At 39.4% G+C, this 18,205-nt stretch overlaps 2 protein-coding genes across 8 annotated transcripts; both read right to left on the reverse strand.

Moving 5' to 3' along the window:
* Positions 1-17: 17 nt before the first annotated feature.
* On the reverse strand, positions 18-5,504 carry LOC102222591 (rho guanine nucleotide exchange factor 19-like). Of its 4 annotated transcripts, none has more exons than XM_023324747.1 (13): positions 4,022-5,504; positions 3,780-3,924; positions 3,573-3,713; positions 3,433-3,494; positions 2,894-3,357; positions 2,659-2,819; positions 2,408-2,560; positions 1,425-1,554; positions 1,278-1,352; positions 867-959; positions 641-780; positions 374-532; positions 18-292 (listed from the first exon to the last, which is right to left on the reverse strand). In XM_023324747.1, the coding sequence occupies exons 2-13, from the start codon at positions 3,917-3,919 to the stop codon at positions 250-252; spliced, it is 1,761 nt and encodes a 586-aa protein (XP_023180515.1). In that variant the 5' UTR covers positions 3,920-3,924; positions 4,022-5,504; the 3' UTR covers positions 18-249. The 4 variants fall into 4 exon arrangements, with proteins under 4 accessions (XP_023180515.1, XP_005797073.2, XP_023180514.1 ...); XM_005797016.2 differs by having other exon boundaries at positions 2,894-3,168; positions 3,256-3,357; positions 3,780-5,504; XM_023324746.1 differs by having other exon boundaries at positions 3,573-3,708; positions 3,780-5,504.
* Positions 5,505-5,533: 29 nt separating this feature from the next.
* Positions 5,534-17,602, reverse strand: LOC102222075 (protein DDI1 homolog 2). 4 transcript variants are annotated; one of them, XM_023324750.1, is made up of 10 exons: positions 17,161-17,601; positions 14,740-14,869; positions 13,448-13,744; positions 12,926-13,052; positions 12,609-12,736; positions 12,078-12,206; positions 11,285-11,388; positions 10,923-11,115; positions 7,536-7,584; positions 7,174-7,266 (listed from the first exon to the last, which is right to left on the reverse strand). In XM_023324750.1, the coding sequence occupies exons 1-9, from the start codon at positions 17,296-17,298 to the stop codon at positions 7,574-7,576; spliced, it is 1,257 nt and encodes a 418-aa protein (XP_023180518.1). In that variant the 5' UTR covers positions 17,299-17,601; the 3' UTR covers positions 7,174-7,266; positions 7,536-7,573. The 4 variants fall into 4 exon arrangements, with proteins under 4 accessions (XP_023180517.1, XP_023180516.1, XP_023180519.1 ...); XM_023324749.1 differs by lacking the exon at positions 7,536-7,584 and having other exon boundaries at positions 5,534-7,266; positions 12,078-12,198; positions 12,673-12,736; positions 17,161-17,600; XM_023324748.1 differs by lacking the exon at positions 7,536-7,584 and having other exon boundaries at positions 5,534-7,266; positions 17,161-17,600.
* Between the last annotated feature and the right edge of the window lie 603 nt (positions 17,603-18,205).

Below are 18,205 nucleotides of genomic sequence, written 5' to 3' on the forward strand. Positions count from 1 at the left end.
TAACACATTCAGAATCACCCAGCTCATAAAATGTTTTATTTATAAAATACATTAAAGTTAAACCCCAATGAAATGGTGACACCTGTATACTCCCAACATCATGTTGAACATTTCTCCAAGAGTGCCATGAGCCAATAATTAAAATGTGCACTGGTGTGAAAGAACCAAGTCCAAAGAATAAAAAAATCCAAAATAACCAACAAGATGCATCCCACCCCCCCCATTTAAAAAATGATCCAAATCCAGCCATCACTTGTTAGAAAGTGCTTTTATCCATACTTCTTTCTCAAAGCTGCAATTGGAAAAAAAAAAAAAACAAAGTTTAATTCACCAGTTTGAACTTAAAAAAAAAAAAAAGTTTACCTAATTTTACCTTTTACTTGCAATCAATATAATGGCAGTTGGCGGTCCTATCTGACTCTGAGACAGATTTAATAGGAAAGAATCCACAGGAAGTCCCAGAACTTTATTCGCCAACACAGTTACATGTTCAGGGAAGACGGCATAATCCAGCACAGCGAAGCGTTCATACCTGGAAGTAGGAGTACAAAGGTTGGACTTAATCAGTTAAAGAACACTGCAGAATTCACTTCCTGAACAAAAACACCTCAGCCTTTTTTAAAAGAGTTAAGTGTTGTACTTTTTTGAGGAGATGATCAAGAGGTCATTGAAGAGGTGGAGGTAGATCCTGACTGTTGACAGTTTTGACCCATAGGTCACCACAGTGTCCAGGGGTCCGTGGAGGACCAGAAAGCGTGTGCTTTTCACCAGAGGAACCAACTGGCATGGATAGGGATTAATTCGGAAATTAGTGTCATAAATGGGCATCCATGGCAAATTCTGAAGAGAAATGTTGAAACAAACACCTTAATGTCATCAAAGTCCATCAACGTTTCCAGGCGGATCAGTTCCTCCAAGCGTTTCATCTTTTCCACCTTCTGGTCACACTCCAACACAATCTTTCTCAATGTAAGAAAGAACATGCAATGTGTTAAAATTAGAGAATGGAAGTATTTCTAAAGGCCATGTTTAACACTAAATCTTATTTCATTGAATCCAGGAGGAAATCAAACAATGCCCAGTTATAATTTTTGGGTTGTTCATAAGTGGGCATTAGGAAGCTGCAGCCAATGTACTATGCAGTTACTATGTTTACAGATGATTTAATTGTGGAATAAAATCTGAAAATTGCTTTACGTTAACTTTTGTATCAACTCTGGATTCAAAGGGACAGGGAAAAAGTAATTTCTGCAACTCGGTGGAGTAAACAGCCGTACCTCATGGATGCCTTTTATGGCCTTTGAGAGATTTGAAGCTGCTTCAGAATCTGGCTCGGTCAATTTTAAGATGCTCTGAAATCAAAATCGAAAATTAAAGCAGTGTGCAAAGTCAGGCATTCATAATCAACCCATGTTAAGTTTTACCTCCAGTAGAAGTTTAATACGCGTTATTCTCTGAAATGGGAGAATCAGGAATGATTTCAGTCCTTGTTTTTGACAAACCGGGTCCCTTTCAAGCTTCTTCAGAACATACACAAAGTTTTTGTTTTGCTGCCTAAACAAGGAAAGATTAGCTTAGTTATGTGCAATAAAGTCCAATGTTCATAGTACATAAAATCAGTCAATATTTTGTGACATTTCAATTTTAAGCAATAGATGTTTGGCATCAAATCACTGGAAAAGCTTTTAACATTCAACAGATTATCTTAAGAGACCCAGTTTAGGTGCATCGCAAATTAGAATCCACTGGTAACAAAACCCCAAAATTCAATTTGATAAAGTAAGTTTACAGTTTTGTTATGGGAATCATGGAGAATATTGACTTAGTTGTCCATCCACAAGATGTGATTGCTGAATCTGCTGTAGCCACACATTATTGAAAAGGTCAAATAGGAAGACACACAAACCGATCCACTCAATATTTAACAAAGAATGGACTGCAGCTTAAGATTTATCCAGGACATTGGTAAAAACTGTCCCACACCTCTTGTTAAGTCAGACCTCAACCAGAGATTTCCCACCTGGGGTAACAAGAAAAGACTAAACTGCCCCTCGGTGGTCCAACATTTCTGTATTAAACATTTTTATTTGGCCCATGCAATATTGAAAGCTAACTGAAAGATCATTTTTTAAGGCTTCATTTGCTGCAAGCCATATTTCAACTTAATACTTGAGGTTTCACTGCATAATACAGCTATAAACTTGTTTTACTTTGATTTGAATTACAGAAATTGATCGCCAGTGCAATGACATTCCAATCAAGATGCATCTAAAGATACACAGTTGCTTTTAATTGTAATTAGAAACTTACAGTCTGACCTATTATCAATTTTCCCCATTCCCAGTAAACTATAAAGTACTGTCCATATCCATTTAGGCCAGTATCATTACTATCGGAATATGCTTACATCAGCTGGTTGACAAGTGACTCCTGATACGTCATGTTGATCACATATGGGACATAGTGTCGCTTAAAGGTTCCACAGTGTTGCAGCACAATGTCACCAACTTGAAATATGGTCAGGCTCTCTCCCAGTCGAGCTTCCAGATCCAGAAGGAATCTTTAAAAGACACCAGTTCAAAATGGAAACAGTCATTCATACTGAAATAAATAAAATTAAAAAAACAAAAACCATCCAGTCGCATCAGAGGAACTCACTTTGTATTTGCTTCCATCACATGTCGGATGTTGCAAAACAAAGTATGATGCTCCATTGTGGACATCGTCTTCTTCAGCACCTTAGATGCGTAGAAATGGTTGACAAGGACGCCGAGACTCTTCAAGTAAGACACTTCAGAGACGATCAGCTCAAACATGGACTAATAAAGCAATGAAAAGTCGTCAAATACCAAATCTACCGAGATCATTTTGTTCAACATTTTAAGCCACGTACCTCCTGAAGGTCAATCTCTTTGGGTGTCAAGATGTTGGGCAGACCAGAAGCTTTCACCTCTTCCAAGTCTTGCCAGAGTGTGCAAGAAGTCAATCTAATACTGGGTGGTTGAGTTGGGGATGGATCCTCAAACTCCAAACGCTTTGCGATGCTTAAGGTAAAAGCTCGTCCATTAGAACAAGACTCGGTTGAGATTGAATCAGCAGACTGATGAGGGGATACTACTCCAAAGTGGCTGTGGCGTCTCAAAGCAGACCGCCGACCGTGAAAAAAAGCTGGAGATGTAGGTGAAGTCGAGACAGGGGTCAGAAAAGAAGACTCGCTCTCTAAATGGTTGCTAGCCCTCAAATATGAAAACAGACCATAAACGGACTCAGATTTGCCCAGGTCTGACAAAAGCCCGCTTTTGAGTCTTTGAATCCCGTCTCCGATAGCCTGCAGGGAGTAGTCCTGATACAAAGGGCCTGAAAAGAAAAAGAATCAAAGGTGTTCAATCCTTTTTTCAGTAAAAACAAGAGATAAAGAATATTTTAACTCACAAATATTGATGTACTTTGACTGGAATGTCACACTCTGCAATTCCTCATCTGAACTTGCTTCCCTGGATTTATAAGAAGAGGCCACATTAGTTAAACTATAACCCTGTTAAAACAAAGTTGAGTTTTTACACCTCATTCACCCTTCTTCCAGATTCCCCTCGTCAGGTAAAGATGAATCATCCTTTTGAGATTCAGGGCAAGTGTGTAGGTCTAATAAAGGACTCAGCAAATCCCACGCCTGTTCCTGTTTGGTGCGTTTCAGAGCTGAAGACACATCTAGACTAAAAAGGAATAAAAGTCGCAATCAAAACATCCTGTGTTATTCGAGTCCACCTGTTTCACCTCACCTGTAATCCTCAGGAAGGTCTGCGTTGTCACCACTTCCATGAAAGTTATTTTCCAGATTAGAAAACCCAATATGACTTTCATTGCCTTGCTCCAAATCAGGCTCCAGATTGTCTGCAGCGTCGTTTTTAAAGCCATACATGCCGTCTGCTCGGACATTAAAAGAAGCCATAAAGAATGAATCCGGGCTGAAAACGTCCCATACGTATACGACTGTATGAAGAAGTTCCTACACTTTGCTTACATTATAACTATGGACACAAACTACAGCAACAGAGCCAGTCAAGACTAAATAGACGTTCACCCAGTCGGGTCCAGTCTGAGCAGCAATCACAGGAGCAGAAACCGGTGTGACTTTTCCGCCTGCATAATCTCAGACACGCCCAGCTGGACAGCGGCACTCCCTGACAGTCAGCCGGTGGATGACCTGGCCGGAAAGGATGACGAGGAGGCGAAGGAGTATATTTACCATCTTTACGTGTAAATATACCCAGTTCATTTATATACTGTATAATGCAGTCATGTACTCACATTTATTCAGGTTCACAGTCCAATTCAATAAATATTGTAGAACTTTACTTTTACCGCCCCTTTCCTATCGCTTTACACAAAAAAAAAATAAATAAAATGGTACTGCAAATGCTAATTTGTTTTCAAATAAATAAAATGAAATAATGACAAAAAGTGCAGTCAGGACTCCTTAAACTGGAATCTTTGAAAAGTAAAATGCAAGGGTTATGAATAACTTATAGATGAACTGTGGATAATATTCCACTTCAATGAGAAACCAATGTTAGCAGTAAGATACAAAGTTAAAAAAACTATATTTCAAATACCTCACTACTTGTTTAGCATATGAATAATGAAAAATGACTTGAAACAGACAAAGTATACAAATATTAGTTTCATTTTATTTGCAATTTAAAATTTCTTACAAGATAAAAGTAAATAATGAAATCTGCCTGAATATTGTAGGTATGACTCAAATAAAGCCATGAAACTCCTTGATATATGATGCACTGACAAGATGGCCAGACTCAAAATGAGAAAGAAAAGGGATAATTTCAAGTATAAACACACTACGAGGATTTGACACATAAAAAGTTTCAGAACAAGAGCTTAAAACAGGTTCTGTAATCTACATGTTGGAAAGCTTTCGGATTGCAGAGTCATACAAACAGTACAAGATACCTTCTGTAAGAGACATGCTGAACCAGAAATGCCATCTACTCTCGCATTTAAATACAATTGGTATTTTAGTGATGTTTACTGTTAATTGAAAGATTTCCAATTATTTTTCACTTTGAATATGAGCTGCTTACGTTCCCAATAGGCAGTTCTGTCATCATTTGGGCTACAAACAAGAAAAACCGCAAAGGAGCACAGACTGTATTCATGATTAACAGATTTTTCAGAAAGAGAAACTTTGACTATTTAAGGGTTTGAGAATTAATTGTACTATTTGTATGTATTGACAAATCAATGTCGGAAAACAAAACAAGGCAAAAAAAAAAAAATAAAAAAAAAATCCAATGATACCAAATTGCTTAAAAAACCAATTTGATTGATGGGCTACCCAAAACATCTGCATGCAAACACTCCTCACATATCTGTAATAGCCACAAACAAATGACCAGTTCTCTTGTTTCCTCTTAGATTTTCTTTATGACAAACCAAGAGACAGGATTCACTGCAAAAACACAAAATCCTACCAAGTATTTTTGGTCCAGTTTTTTTTATTACATTTGAAATAAGATAAAACAAACTTTTCAGCAAAATGTAAGAGCTTGTTTTCAGTAAATAATTCCTTAATATTGATGAAAAAGTACTGGTTTCAGTGGCAGATTGAATTATAACAAGAGATTTTTCACTTTATAAGTAGAACTAGCACTTGAGGAATTATTCACATCATAAAACAAGCTCCTACATCTTGTTAAAAAGTTACTTGTAAGTTACATCTGTCTTATTTCAAGCGTATTTAAAGATATTTGAGTTACAAAGTAGACCAAAAAATACTAGATAAGATTTTGTGTTTTTTGTTCCCTGTGGCTTTTCCAAGCTCCCTTTCATATAGGAGACTGAGACATCTGGATCTGCAACAAGGTATAAAGAAGACAGATGCTGAGTCGGGAGGCCGGGGACTCTTGTGTGATTGCTCATGAGTTTAGGTGGGCACAGTGATGCTGCGAGCCAGAAGAGCCAGTAGAGCGATCTCTACTACGCCGTGGGCTTGCTCGAGTGCCTCCACCGCCTCGCTGGCAGAAAAACCCGCTGCCTGGATCCTCTGGATGTGCTCGGCTGGGAACTGTTCCATAAAGGGACGTGGAGAGGGTGGGACGGGGGCCGGGGACGACGAAGGTGGAGGGGCCTGAGTGAGAAGAGTAGCAGACGAGGACGAGGTGCTTGTAACTTCCTGTGGCGGGCTAACAGCCGCTGATGCAGGGCTGAGGAAAGCTCGCTCCATCTGAAGGGAATCCGGGGTGTTGGCGGCTTGTCCGTCTGCGACTCCTCGTCCGTGCTGCCCCTCCGGTGGTTCCCTGAACTCGGGCACCGCTGCAGAACCGGGGGAAACCTCCGGCTCAGGCTGAGAACTGTCGCTAACGCAGGTCTCTTCTCTATCCTCTGAGCTGTCGGGGCACAGTGGCGGTTCGAGCCCTTCCCCTATTTCTGCTGCGTCTTCATGCAGACGCTCAGCCTGACCTTGGAGGTCAGGGACAGGACTCTCCGATGGTTTCTCGTCAGCAGCACAGTTAGCTTTGGCATCACTTGTTTCTGCAGCAGCTGCGTTGGCAGTAGAAGGAGCAGACTGGGTGTTTTCTGGCGTTGGTGTGCTTGGCTCGGGGGAGGCTTTGTCTGAGTCCTGCCCATGCGGGTGGGAAGGGGAGCAGGACATGCTGCGGTTCTGCGATTGCACCAGCAGCTCGTGGAGCTCCTTCAGCGCTGCCGCCAGGGACGGGATGCTGTCGGAGCTGGAGCAGCGGTCACTGTCAGGCTGCTCCCTCTCAGCGGAGTTGGTGGGACACGCCATTTCAACGGAGTCGGCCTCTGCGGTCTCCGCCGCTTCGCTTTCGTTCACCTCCTGGTCCATGGGCTGTTCAGGCAAACACTCCTCATGTGAAGAGCTCTCCACCTGGTCAGATTCAACACCGTCAGCTGGCGCCACCCCACTGGGGTCCTGGGACTCACTGGCGAATATATCCGATGTTGGACTGGGAGTGGGGGACATGTCGGATTCGCTTTGGTGAGGCAGATGGTGGAAATGGTCGCTATGAGGTGGAGAAGCATCATTTTCTGGGGTCAAAGGTTCAGGAAGCTGTGGGGCCTGCTGCACGGCGGCCGGCGCAGACTGGGAGCGATCCAAGGTCGGGTTCTGTGATTGACAACTAGAAGGGCTTTGAGAGGAAGAGGAGGGTATGGCCATTCGGTCTAAGGGTCTTGGTAACATAAATGGCGAGGGCTGCAGTGAGGTAGTTTGTCCATCTGCAGTGTCTAATATGGGAGAAAGCAGAACTGGGACTCAGTCAGCTGGACGACGTTTCAACCACATTTATAAATGTTCAGCTCTCTCACACTAATAACTTATGAACAATGCCACTTTTGCTATTTTTAAATGTTGTAAACTCAGGTTTAATACACCAATAAGTAAACATAAAAAGGTACAACAACCACACAGCAGCAAAATAACAGCAAAATAAAACACTAAATGATTCAACAGCAATGGACTTAGCTCTGGAAATGGTCTTGTGAGTTTGCAGTACCTGGTTGGTCGGGCCCTCTTCAGCTGTCTCCAAATGCATCAGTGCTCTCCTGCTCAGGGGTTAGGGGCACACACCACACACATCATGCAAAGGGACGGAGAAAGTTAGCAGTCACACACAGAGCATGCAACCAAACCAAACTGTCGGCCTTTTCACACATGTCAGATGTGAAAAGTGTCATCTGAAAACAACCTGAGCCCAGGCCGGGTTCTTCATCGGGATGTTCACAAACCCATCAGTCAACCGCAGAAGAAGATCTCCTGAATGAAGTCACTTCGGCTGAACGTTTAAAATCAATTATTAAAACTTTTAATCTTATCATATATTGGTTTACTCCAACTGAGAACAAGCTGAGCATAATTTACTGCAGTTCTACCGCATTTATCAGATCATAAGAAATCATCATGTTTGAGAAAATATTTTCAGCCAAGGGACTTCATTCATCTAGAGTTGACCATTATTTTAATGTGACAGCAGTGAAGCGCTTCTTATAATTGCTACCAAATGTTTCCGCTGCTGTTTTTGATCATTTATCTTTTAAAATGAACTCCATGTATCTGAGATTGGAAGGGCTCTTAGCCTTCACCCCAGTCTTAAGCTTTCTACACAAACTCAAGCTTGAACTGTTTTGTTTCCGACTCACTAACATTAATATTAGGTCCAGTCAGAAGGAGAATGCTTGTAAACCTAAAAGGTTAGAGTTTAAGTGTGTATTTTACCCAGTATAATATATATATATATATATATATATATATATGTTTTTGTTTTTTGCCTGGGAGCTGCTGGTAACTTCAATTTCCTGAGGGAGTCTTCCCAAAGGATCAATAAAGTACAAGTCTAAGTCTAAGTCTAGTCTATATATACGTATATATATAATTCAGTCTCTGAATACAGAAAATTTACATCAAATTCAAATTAGTGCAGCCAGTTCTAGTTTCTGAAAAATTGGTGAAATTATCTCTTGTATAATCAGTCCACATGTTTTAAGTGCATCTTCAAAATCTCAAAATATTATAATACTCATAATTAATTTAAGTATATGTAAGTGTAACCAGGATAATCTTTTCCATTTTTGTTAGATTCACTTTTATGTATTTTTATTTAAAGATTTCTTTTAAAATAAAATGCTCTTTTTCTTAATTTCTTTGGCACAAAAATAAACCAAACACTATTCAGTGTGTCAATGATCACGTGGCTTTAGGGTCACATGACCAGCTGCACGTCAGCGTCTTAAAGACAGCTGCTGCTGTTTTTCACCAGCCTAGGTAGGAGACCCTGCTGCAGATAGGCTTCTAGCCGTTTGGTAAGCATTTAGCAAATGTCCATAGTACTGTCTTTCACTCATATGCCTCTCAACCTTCAGATACGTGATTGTGGATCAAAACTTTCTATCGATCGCATGGTTTGACAAGTGGAAACTGGTGACGAAGCTGAAGTTGGTTTCCGATTCCAGCTTCCGATTGGGGAAATGGCTAAAGGGCGATACCACCTAATTTTTCAATACCTTCTGCATTTTTAATTGACTCTAGTTTAAAAACTACAACACCTAGACTCTTCAAACCTGGACTGGATTATTCTGCTCTAATAGCAGAACATTTAAAACCATGTTTGTGATTTGTGAAACCTTTTTCTGATTTGTGAAACGTCAATAAAGGTTGATTTCACCACTTTTTTTGGATCTCTGTCATAGTATAACTGCTCCAATTCCAAAACTACAACACCTAGACTCTTCAAACCTGGATTGGATTATTTTCAACTAGTAGCAGAATATTTAAAACCATGTTTGGGATTTGTGAAACCTTTTTCTAATATGTGAAACTTCACTTAACAGAGCGCTGCAAAGATCTTTCCTTCCAACAGCCATCACCATCTACAATAACTCTTTGAATTAATGAGTTACACCAACATTTAATTTCCCATTGGGATTAATAAAGTGGTTTTGAATTAGAGTTGAATTTGAAAAAAACTGCATGGAATAAGTGTGAATAGTAATCTAAACTTCAGTGAAGTTTCACAAATCAGAAAAAGGTTTCACAAATCCCAAACATGGTTCTAAATATTCTGCTATTAGAGCAGAATAATCCAGTCCAGCTTTGAAGTGTCTTGGTGTTGTGGTTTTGGAATTAGAGCAGTTCTAATATGATCTAAATGTAAAAAAGGATAAAAATGGCCTTTTATTGCAGTTTCACAAATGTCTAACAATGCTGCATTAATTTTGTCTCAGGTTCATGTTTGAAAACCTGAACTGTTTGACTTTTGCTGGATTGTTGTCGAGCCAGTATTTGTTTGAGCTATAAGTACAAATCTGGCACAATGTTGTTTTTTTTCTGTGCAGATTTTTTTTTTTTTTACTGGTGTGCTGAAATTGATTCTTAATTTAATTCTGTGATTTTCTGACCTGCTGACAGTAAAGTGAATATTAAACATATTTCTCTCCAATGTTTGGCTTCACAACTTCAAAGGCACTTGCCCTCCAAAAAAGCTTAAGAACGATGTGCACCTCTAGTTTGGTGGTTGGAAGAGAAAATAAACTGGTTATTCATGAAGCTTTTATGTTTTATACACGGAGAAGCCTTGTTGCTCACAGATCTCCAATTTTCCGAGTTGGAATCCTACGTCTGGGGAAGCACTGCTTGATTTCTTTTTGTTTATGAGCTTTGATATTCCCACTTCAGAGAGAACACAAAACGCAACGTATGTCACCAATTACCAGAGAGTTTCTGTTGATGGAAAATTGTCTCCAGTTTGTTGTTTTTGCATTCCTGCCACCGGATGTTTATGTTCGGCTTGCATTTTATTAATCTGATTTAGAAAAAATAACCTCCTACGTCTCGGCTTGAACTGCATGTTCTTTTCAGTTTATCTGAGTAGGCGGCTCCGAGTGGTTCTGTCGAGCTCCTCAGACATCCATCTGAACTGCCATCCGCAGCAGAAGCTCATACTAGACTTTCATATCTTTGCATAATAAAAAGGTACTGTAAGTTGGCACTAATGCATCATTTTGGAGGGGATTTCCTCCAGATTTTGACTCAGTACAGAAAGGAAGACACCCACCATGAGCGGTACAGCTGACAGGTCCGTTACACCAATGACGAGATGCAGAAGTTAAGTTTCACCTCATAAATATCAGTTTCTCTGTAACCAGGAGCCTAGTTCTGATGACATTAGATCCTAATCTCATTTGACAGTGATCTGATCTCATCTTTTTCTTGAAACACATTCAAACTGTCGAGGTGATGACATGAAGTGACTGGAAATTCAGATGAGTGCATAAATGAGGTTGCGAGTAAGAAGCTTTAAGTGGCACATGCAAATGTAAATCTAACAGAGCTGGAAAGAAAAAAAAAAGTAAATAAATGAAACCAGAGCGCTGACACAGCTTCTTACCACTCTCTTGTATAGATCTCTGAAGCGCCTCTGCCAGTTCTCTGTCAGCGATCTCCTCTGGATGCGCGTCTTCACGTCCTTCTGGTCCGTACGCGAGCCGGGCGCACTCCGGCAGTTCCGCCTCAGACAGGAAGCGCGTTTCGGTGCCCGTGGTGCCGATAATGAGCAGGTTCTTCTTCAGGTCGATTGAACACTACGAGGAGAAGCGGACAGAAAGCGTCCCTAAATTACTGAGAGGAAAAATAAAAGCCTTTCTGCACGTGCATTGATAAATTACAATGTCATCAATATAACTCATCTCAGTAAATTTTATTCTATTTATTTATTTTATCATCTAAATATACTTTTTGAATACAGCTAACCTGATGTCTCTTCAGCATGTCCAGGCCTAGCAGCATGTCCATCGGCTGGTCCTCCAATATGGAGAAAGAACAAGGAAGGAAGTCTCCTTCTATTTGGACCTGAGCTAGAAGGAAGAAAAAGGAGAAAAAGGTGAATAAAGACTTAAAGTTGTATCATTATTTTGTAAGGAAGGCATATGACTGTGTCACAGTAATTATAGCCCAACAAACACAAATATTGACCTTGAAAAACAATCCAATTTTGGGTACTTATGTAGGACACCAGTCATGTAAAGAAGTGTTATTTGTAGCATTAGACTGCACACAGTAGCCCTGTTTAATCATATATTCAAAAATATTGTTATTTATTAATGTTTTCATTGAACAAACAGTGGAGAAAACAGTTAAAATAATAATCTGAACCATGTGGAGAGTTTTGGGAGTTTTTAAACATTATGAATTGATATTTATTGTGACAACAATAAATAAAAACTCTTTATCACAATAAATTATAAACAATACGATAAACCCAGATTTCAGAAAAAAATATTTTCTGATGCTCCATAACCAGATAATATCAGGACATTTAGTATCCAAATAGTTACATTTAACCGAGCTCTGCTGGTTTGGATTTAAAAAATTTGATTCTGCAAGCAGGAAAAAAGCCTCTAATCGCTTCACGCTTATTAAATCACAACCTGTGTTGTAAAATTAAAGAGGATAATGCCTGAGTGAATATAAAACCATTATTGTTGTATTTTAATGTACTACATTTTAACATGTTGAAGAGCTGTATTCATATGAAGCCATCTACCCAAATGAACTCTGCCGATGATCTTCTGAGTGCCCACTCCTTTGGCGATCCCCGCCCAGCGCCGGTCCACCAGTCGCATGATGTTGCAGCGCTCTGCACATGCCTGGCTCATGATGGTCATCTGCGCTCCTTAACATGACAAACAAAAAACGGATAAAAGGAGGACAAAAATTGACAAAACAGGACTGAAAGGTGCAATTTCGGTATCAAACATACTGCGTCGTTTTAATTCATGCTTGAATGTCAGTTTTAATGACTGTAACTAAAGTCAGATACTGATGGCTGGTGAGTTAATGTTGCTTTTTACATGTATTCAAATATGACAGGACGACAAACAGAAAGGTAAATTCAAGTATAAAACAAATCCTGATCAACTAAAAGTGACATTCCCACTAACTTTGAAGCCAAGATATTTTTGAACATGCTGAAACTAAACCACTGTTCAGCGCTCGCATGTTTTATTACCGCTCCGTTTCTTGACCAACAAACTTGTAGAAACTTTATCAGGCATCAGGGTTTTATGTTCATTACCTGAGTCAACAAAAGCTTTCACAGGATGGCCATTGACTTTGCAGTTAATGTACAGCATAACCACCTGTCCAAAGCTTTCAGGGGCCTCCTCCATTGCAATTGTCATATTCTCCTCCACGTTGTGCTGCCTGGTAAAAGAAAGAAAGTTAAAACATGGTGGTCAAGACTGAATTTTAATGCACGGTTGAATTAGGTTAGAAATTACAACAATCATGTTCAAATTTTTCACTTTCATTATCAGTGAAACCAGAGCTGTGTTGTATTTTGTATTGCATTGAAGTAAGTTGTTATAGTGATTTTTTAAAATGTTTTCCTACCTGATGTCCTCCTCAATCTTTGCCTGAGCTTCCAAATCAAACGGATCAGCGGTCAGAAGTCTGATTCGCTCTTGCTCTCTTCTGGCTCGATCCTGTTGTTGCTCCAGCAGCACTTTGGTGAAACGCTCTGAAAAAAAGAGGGATCAAATAACTGCTAGTTGGAAATCTGTTGATACAACACACGTACGTAGTTTACGCCACCAATTTGATCTTTATGCAAAACAAGCAAGAGGAAAGACATTTTTGAAAGTAAAAAAACTACGAAAAATCTTGTTTGCCAAAAATTGTGTATGGGAGATTGCAGACATGCTTGAAATTGCAGCAAATGGTCGTTCTAAAACGTGTTGACTTGAGAATACTAAAAACAAATAACACACTTTTCTGTGTTTCTCTTCTCAATTATACCCTACATAAAATCCTAATAAATTATATTGAAGTTAGTGTTGGTAATGTGACAAAAATATTAAAAAACTCCCCAGTTATTAAGCCTCTTTAAGGCACTAAAAACTTTAATGTGTTCACCTAAATCTCCACTCAGCAGGGCCTCAGCAAGTGGAGGGTTTCTCTCCTTGAGAAGGGAAAGCTCATGTGGATTGGATAATAGCATCTGTTGTAGTAAGGCGGGGTTGTCCAGGCCCTGTGGCGAAGAGCCGCGAAAGGCCATCGGCGTAGAAGGCTGTGTGGGGCGCGGCTGCGGCTGCGGCTGCGGCGGTGGTGGCTGCTGCGGAGCTTGTTGCCGCGGCTGCGGGGCAGGAAGTTGATTGGGTGAAGATGAGGTGCCAGGGACTGTGATGGATCTGAAGTCGATACGGGGCAGGCCTGATGAGAAGGAAAAAGGGAAAGAAGTTAGACTTTTCAACCATCCATCCATCGACTCCAACCAATGGTGGTGGGGTGGAGGAGTCTAGAGCCTATCGACACCGGTCACTGGATGAAAGGCAAAGTACACGGGGAAACACAAAGACAACCACCCTCACACACATTCACACATAAAAGAAGTTAAGGGACACCAATAAATGTAATTTTTGTTTAACTTGTGTTTGGACTGTGGGAGGAGGCTTAAGAACCCGTAGAGAATCCTTGCAAGCACTGGAAAAACAGAAAGACTGGGACTTGAACATGGGACCTTCTCACCACCATGTAACAGAGCTTATTATCCTTCCAGGCACAAACATGCACGAATGACAGTGAAAGGCAAAAGCTAACCTGACACATGGGACGCGAATAGCAGCAACGACAAACATTTAAGGGAGGGAAATATATAAAATTAACTTTTTTGAGCTTTGTATAATGCCATAATGTTTATTCCCCAATCAAAACCATGCCTGGTATTGAAAGCAATCATATGAACTACGTCTCAGACCAACTCTCCAAAGAACGGTTGTAAACAGCATAATGGAAAGGCATTGTTGAAGGCAGAGTGCCAGAAAGAGCAGAAGCTTCTTAAAGAGACACACACCCAATTTCAAGGCAGGGAAGTCAAATGTCTTAAGTTGCTTGATATACACAACATCTTTATAAGAACTGAAGGTAATATAGTTGCTTGATTGTGCTAAAAATGTCACTGCATGCCTGGAAAATACATAATACTACCTCTTTCACACTTTCAACTCTGTTTCACATCTCTAAGTTCGAAATTTCACTTGCACAAATTTTGCCGGTCGCTTGGTTGAAGGAGGACAAGCGATTGTCACCATATATATAAGTTCCAAAGGAAATAAATGCAGAGGGAGTGACGTTGCCTCCCGTGTGTCAAGCCCTAAAAGCTAATAAGCCAGACTGCTGGTCAAAGGAAATGTCAACAGACATGTTACCTGGAAAGGCTGGTTGAGTTTGTGGAGGCCTTCTGTCAGCTTGTCGAAGAACAACCACATCTCCATCCTTGACACCGTAAGTCCCCAAGGCACGGGTGGGGTCTTTTAGGGGCTGCTCTACATACGTGATCTGTTTGGAAGAAAGGTTAAGATTATTTAATCGATGGAGATCCCACTGCAGTCCAATCATGCTGCACTCACTACGAGCTATTTCTTGCAAGTATCTTGTTCTAGTAAATTGAATTTAAAATGCTACAAGAATTTTACCTGACAACAAGAGATAACATGAAACAGTAATTTGTCCTTTTGCATAATGAGTAATTTAATTTTTGTTGGAAAATAATAGAGGATTCTGTAATGTGGTAAAATATTACAACATATAATCATAATATTTTTGCAAAACATTGCAAGATCTCAGTTCTGATTAATCCTCAAATATTTTTTCACTTCTATCATCACAATGATCACATCAACCGCATTGAACTTCAGCATCTTGGTCAGGAAGATCTGGAACAAACTCATATGCTGGCCAACTAGATTACAGACAAATAAACTTTGAATGCATGGGAGAAATTTAAAATATTAGGTCCCACTAAATCTTGCATCAAAGCAGATTTTGGAAAATTGGAATTGTTATATTGAACACATTTTAATTCTTCTTTTTTAAAGTGGTCTCCAGGCTTTCAGAGAATCGTTTTCAATAAAAAATTTCTGTGGATATAAGCACATTTTTTTGTAAACAAAGTGTCACATTGCAACACTTGATAACTGTTATGAAGTAACAGCATTAATAGTCGTTTTTTTTGTTGTTTTAAATAAAATGATAATGTGAAAGCTTGGTATTTTTAATCAAGGTTATTTTAGTCAGAGAATATACTGGTCTATGTCCACGGACAGCATGTCTAATGCAACAGTTTATCTTAATTTAACATTCTTGTTTTCAGTATGTTTAGTAGAGATCTGTATGAATGTAAAAAACAAACAGTTATAGACACAGTTATAGTTTCGAGCAGAGAATAGAAATTAGTATTATCAGATTCACCGCTGCCTGCTTTTTCTCCTAACACACTTTATATTCTGTAACAGATATCCAAATAACCAGGACCTCTACATTTCTGACACAGTTCATGGATCTTCTGGAAAAGGAGGCCTACATCCCAAATTAAAAATGTCTTAGAAGATTCCGTTAGAAATCTGGCAAAGTATTCCAGAAGACTGCTTTTCCGTCAAACTAAATCAGTTAATTTTTGTACAGTCTTAGACCAAAGAGTATACAATTACGTGTTAATGCATTCTATTTAAATTTTCTTACATTTTCTTCAATTTCCTGAGGGAGTCTTCCCAAAGGATCAATAAAGTACAAGTCTAAGTCTAAGTCTATGAAAAATATTTAGAGATCCACCAATCAGGCCTTTTGTGGTTGATACATATTCCAATGTTTTTTAAACTGAAGCGATTATCACAGTATCGATTTACACATCAAATAATTTTTTTCTTGTTCTTTTTCTATTTTTCCTAGTGTTTCCCACCCAACGTGAAGCTGTTGCTGAACTGTAGTGCTTCTTCAGTAACAGATTGCTGGACGCTAAGGGAAACACATTTTGTTTTTTTGGTACACACATATGTACCAAAATATGTAATTAGTTTTAATAACTGCACAGTATTTTTTATATGCTCTAAATGTGTACATATCTTTACTTTTGTGTAAAACTACATGCTTGGACTTTGGTGCTGGGACACCTGAATTTCCCTACTGAGGGATAATAAAGACTATTTTTCTTAAACTCAAAAGAAGACCACAGTATACATGATTCAGTGATATATTTATAGCTAATAAATAGGATTTCTTTGATTTGACGCTTTTCATAAATATGAAATAAAACATGACTTCAGTATTTGATCCGTCAATCTCTGTTTGGACCTGATCAAGGGAAAAATGGTCTACGTCCGACCTCTAGCCAGTCGATTGGTGCATCTAAATAGTTGTTAGTTGAGATCAAACACAAGGCCAGTGAAAACACTGAACTTTCCAACTGGTTCCTAAAACAAAAATAACAGCAGATTTATACAGCTGTGTTTAGTGTTAAAGCTGTTAAAAATTCACCGGACCTTAAGCTATGAGCTTACAGTTTCTCTTTATCTTGATAACCCAACCAGAAACATTTAGCTACAGATAACTACTTAATTTGCTCACATAACAGTTAACTTTACAGGTTTGACACTAAGCTCACGCTATGGTAGATGACTCTATTCCCATAATGTCCTAATAAATGAGTGAAAATATGTCTAAAAGCATATCTGTTGTTAATAACTCATGTTTCGCAACAGCTCAAGCGTCAAATCATCAACAGTGCGATTCATGCTATCTACGTTAGCTGCTAGCTGCGTTAGCTCCGCGGCTACATCCAGTTTGGGTCTTGCCTGGATTTCCCCAGCTGGGATTCCTGACTCCAGTTCACAAAGTGCTACAAAGTCCCTCAGCTCCAGCTCCGGGGACACGTCGAGGGCAAACGTGGTTTCTGGGCGATCCCTCGGCGCGCAGAAAACGGTGACCAGCATCGTTTTGTGGAGCGGGGGGTGGCAGAAACAGGATCAGTGGACAAACCCTGTTCTTCTACAACAGAATGCGGTTAGTGTAGTTCCTTGTGTCACACAGGAAAACACGATCACTACGCGGATTTTCCGAAAAACTGAAACGTGTATGTCGGTACAAATCACATCAAAAATCGAAAGTAATGTGAAATCGAAAGTCAGGCACTGTTTGGACTCAGTTGGTGAACGCCTGATGTGACAGTTTCTCTTTTAAGAACAACAAAATATTAAGTATTGCTCAACAGTGCCACATAATTTACGGCATGTCGCACAACAGCACTTTCTTCATCTGTGGTCGTTGCAAGCATTTCATGGGAAAGTGCACCGCCTACAGGAAGGAAAAGGGTAATACACAATAATTATACTTAGCGCTTCAACATATTTTGTACTCAAGTAAAAGTAAAAAGAAGACGCCCAAGAAACGTCTCAGGTAGAAGTTAGCAAAAGTACAATTTACATATTTTATGGGATTGCCAGGATCTTACTAGCAAGGGATCCAATGAGCAATCCAAACCATATATTGAAGCTTAACTTTCCACTTGACCCAAACTTTTATATTTTGAGATTTATGTCATTGCGTGGTTTGGAAAGAAAGTTCAAATTCTCAAAATCTGTTTAATGGTGTCATTGATAACAATAAATGTTTGGCTCAAAGCTGTACCTCCCACACATCAGCAGTGGCAAGAAGGTTTAGATGTCTATGTAATGGAAAAAAATACTGCATGTTTTTATTTGAAGACTTGTTTATAGGCACGTGGTTTCATGTTATTAAACAACATCCCACTTTGGTGAGATGAAACTATTTGCTAGCTTCACCTGATGTATGGATAAATATATTTTTATTCATCACTTATTTTTGGAATGCTATTTCTTC

The sequence above is a fragment of the Xiphophorus maculatus genome, chromosome 20, assembly GCF_002775205.1.
Source record: "Xiphophorus maculatus strain JP 163 A chromosome 20, X_maculatus-5.0-male, whole genome shotgun sequence".
In the NCBI taxonomy this organism is placed as follows: Eukaryota; Metazoa; Chordata; class Actinopteri; order Cyprinodontiformes; family Poeciliidae; genus Xiphophorus; species Xiphophorus maculatus.